The sequence below is a fragment of the Mastomys coucha genome, chromosome X (genome assembly GCF_008632895.1).
Source record: "Mastomys coucha isolate ucsf_1 chromosome X, UCSF_Mcou_1, whole genome shotgun sequence".
NCBI classification, from domain to species: Eukaryota; Metazoa; Chordata; class Mammalia; order Rodentia; family Muridae; genus Mastomys; species Mastomys coucha.
The window spans coordinates 105,950,085-105,952,851 of NC_045030.1; the positions used below are offsets into that span (position 1 = coordinate 105,950,085).

At 40.8% G+C, this 2,767-nt stretch overlaps 1 protein-coding gene across 1 annotated transcript in view; it reads left to right on the forward strand.

Moving 5' to 3' along the window:
• The first annotated feature begins 795 nt into the window (after positions 1 to 795).
• The window catches only part of LOC116087988 (cytochrome c oxidase subunit 7B, mitochondrial), a 6,864-nt gene continuing 4,892 nt past the window's right edge, over positions 796 to 2,767 (forward strand). Inside the window, exon 1 of the mRNA XM_031366433.1 lies at positions 796 to 960. Within this exon, the coding sequence (XP_031222293.1) occupies positions 921 to 960 (40 nt within the window). The 5' untranslated portion in view covers positions 796 to 920. The remainder of the gene's footprint in view (positions 961 to 2,767) is intronic.

A 2,767-nucleotide genomic window follows, 5' to 3' on the forward strand; every position in this document is an offset into this window, starting at 1 on the left:
GGATTTGAACTCAGGACCTCTGGAAGAGCAGTCGGTGCCCTCGCCTGCTGAGCAATCTCACCAGCCCCAGTCCCGTACCTTCTGATAGGATGCTCTAAGAAGCAGAGTTTGATTTGTACATTATTTCTCTGATCATGACACTAGAGAAGCTAAGGAAGAAGAATTGCCAATTCTAGGCCAGTCTGGGCTACATAGTGAGTTCTAGCCAGTCTGGGTTACATAGAGAGACCTGTCTTACACAGAGTTTCTTAAAAAGATACATTCGTATATAGTATTCTTGCCAGATGTAAATAATCTGGAATCCCTAGAAAACAAAACAAAACAAAAAAAGGCCAATTGATCCCCCAGGATTTGGGAGGCAGAGGCAGGAATATCTCTGCGAGTTCAAGGCCAGCTTGGTCTACATAGAGTTCCTGGTCAGCCAGGATTAAATAGAGAGACAGTGTCTCAACTCTCCCCAAAAAATTACAAAAGAAAGATTAATAGTGAAACCAATTAATATAGGTAATAGGAGACAGAATATGAAAATTTTGAAGGGACTGTAATTGGAAGTGAGACACTAGATCCAATCCTCTGGAGTTTTAGCACTATCTTGAAGCTGGTGCCTCGAGTAAGGTCGGTGTCTCACCTCTCCTTTGTAGAGTCCTAAACCTTTGTCCAAACTTCCCTGCTTAGTAAATACTCTTCTACGGCAGCCATCAAGCTTGAAACTACATTTCCCATAGGCCTTTCTCTTTCTCGCAGGAACTAGGATTACAATTGCTATAGGTCAACTCCCAAATCTCGCGACATCGCACCAATTCTCATTAGGAGTCCCCGCTGAAAGCCATTTTGTTTTTCAGGACTCTTTGCAAGGGTAGCTGGGTGAGTTTGTACCAAGGCAGCAGCGCAGTCACCGCACTTCCATCTTCATCTCCGCGATGTTACCCTTGGCCAAAAACGCACTAAGCCGTCTCCAAGGTGAGCAGATAATGTGGGCGAGTCCTTTACAACACCTGGGATCTGTTTGTCCTCGTGCTCTCCTGCCCTTTTCCTCCACCCCAAATCTTGCGGTTTTAATTCTAGGTGCATGGTTCCCTGCGTGGTCGGTCTCCAGTCACTGGGAAGATAGCCATAACAGAGGTAGCCGTGACAGTGGCTTTATCCTCCTGCCCTTGTGTTCCTAACCTAGCTATGCGTTCTCTTTCTTCAGGGACCTTTGGTTTCCAGGAAGAACGATTTGGCGGACGCCTCGCTCTTTTAGTGATGTTCTACATTTTAACTTTGGGAGTGTATTTACATAGAAGAACTGATCTCCTCCTGTAACGGTGGTAGAAAACTAAATCTACCTTATCTGGATTCATAGCAAGGGGAAAACCCTAAGCCTGGCAGCTTTGAAGAAGTCATCTGTAGATTATTAACGGAATATTAACTATAGCGAAAACAATCATGGTCATTTTTTCCTGCTTAAAAGTTAGGCAAGTACGTGGAAATTTGAGACTAGCATTATATATGGAGAATACACTGGCTGGACTGGAAAGAAAAAAAAATCGTTTTCGTTAATTCCTTTTCCGTGAAGGTGACCTTCAGTAATGTGAATAAGGTGACCTTACACAAATACCTTTAGCTTGCTTCTCTAGCCATGGATTTAGTTTTATTTTACCTTTAGATCACATGCTTTGTTCTAAGCACTGAAGTACTTTGGGAATAATTGATAAAATAGGAGCCCAACTGATCTTTCATCTGCCACAAGCTGTGTTTATTATTTTTTTCACTTTGGGCAAATGATTTAGCTTTATAAACTTATTTTTGTAAAACGGAGGTTAACCAGTTTCTGGTCACTAAACTTTTTTGTTTGTTTGTTTTGTTTTGTACAGAGGAGAGACTTAAGGATATCCGCTTGATAAATCAGAGTGTTGATAAATCAGAGAGTTGTGGGCTGGAGAGATGGCTCAGTGGTTAAGAGCACTGACTGCCTTTCTGAAGGTCGTGAATTCAAATCCCAGCAACCACACGATGTCTCACAACCATCTGTAATGGGATCTGACTCCCTCTTCTGGAGTATCTGAAGACAGTTACAATGTACTCACACACACACACACACACACACACACACATACACATACATATACATACATATATATGTGTGTGTATGTATGTGTGTGTATAAAAATTAAAAGAAAGAAACAACAGTTATTTGGTAATCTCAATTTCTTTGATCTTTAAGTGATTTAGGGACATTTAAAATACTGTAGGAAAAGATTTTTGTTGTTTTTTTGAGACATGGTTTCTTTGTGTAGTCTGGCTGTCCAGGAACTTGCTCTGGAGACCAGGCAAAAAGGTTATTTTTTTAAAGTTTATTTTGTTGTATTTCTGTTTTTCTCATACTCACCTTTTTAAGTGTTCTGGAGCAGAATACATTATGGAATGTTTATGAATTTGCTTAGTCTGCTTGTGGCTGTTTTCTGAGGGAGGGTCTCAAGTACACTAGGTTGGCCTCCCATTTAATTTGTAGCCAAGGATATCCTCAACTCCTGATCCTTTGCCTCCATTTCCCAAGTGCTGGAATTACCAGTACTTTTTTTTTTCACTTTTATAGACCTAATTGTGTTTGCTTCTGAAGTGTTAGGGATCAAGTGTAGGGAATATTAGGCAAGCACTACACCAATCAAGCTACATTTCCCTGGGTGTGGCTGGTTAAAGGTGAAAGTGAAAGGGTAAGTAAAGCAGCTAAAGAACTACTGTAGTGGTTAAGGAATTATTAGGATTATACTATCTAGAGACCATT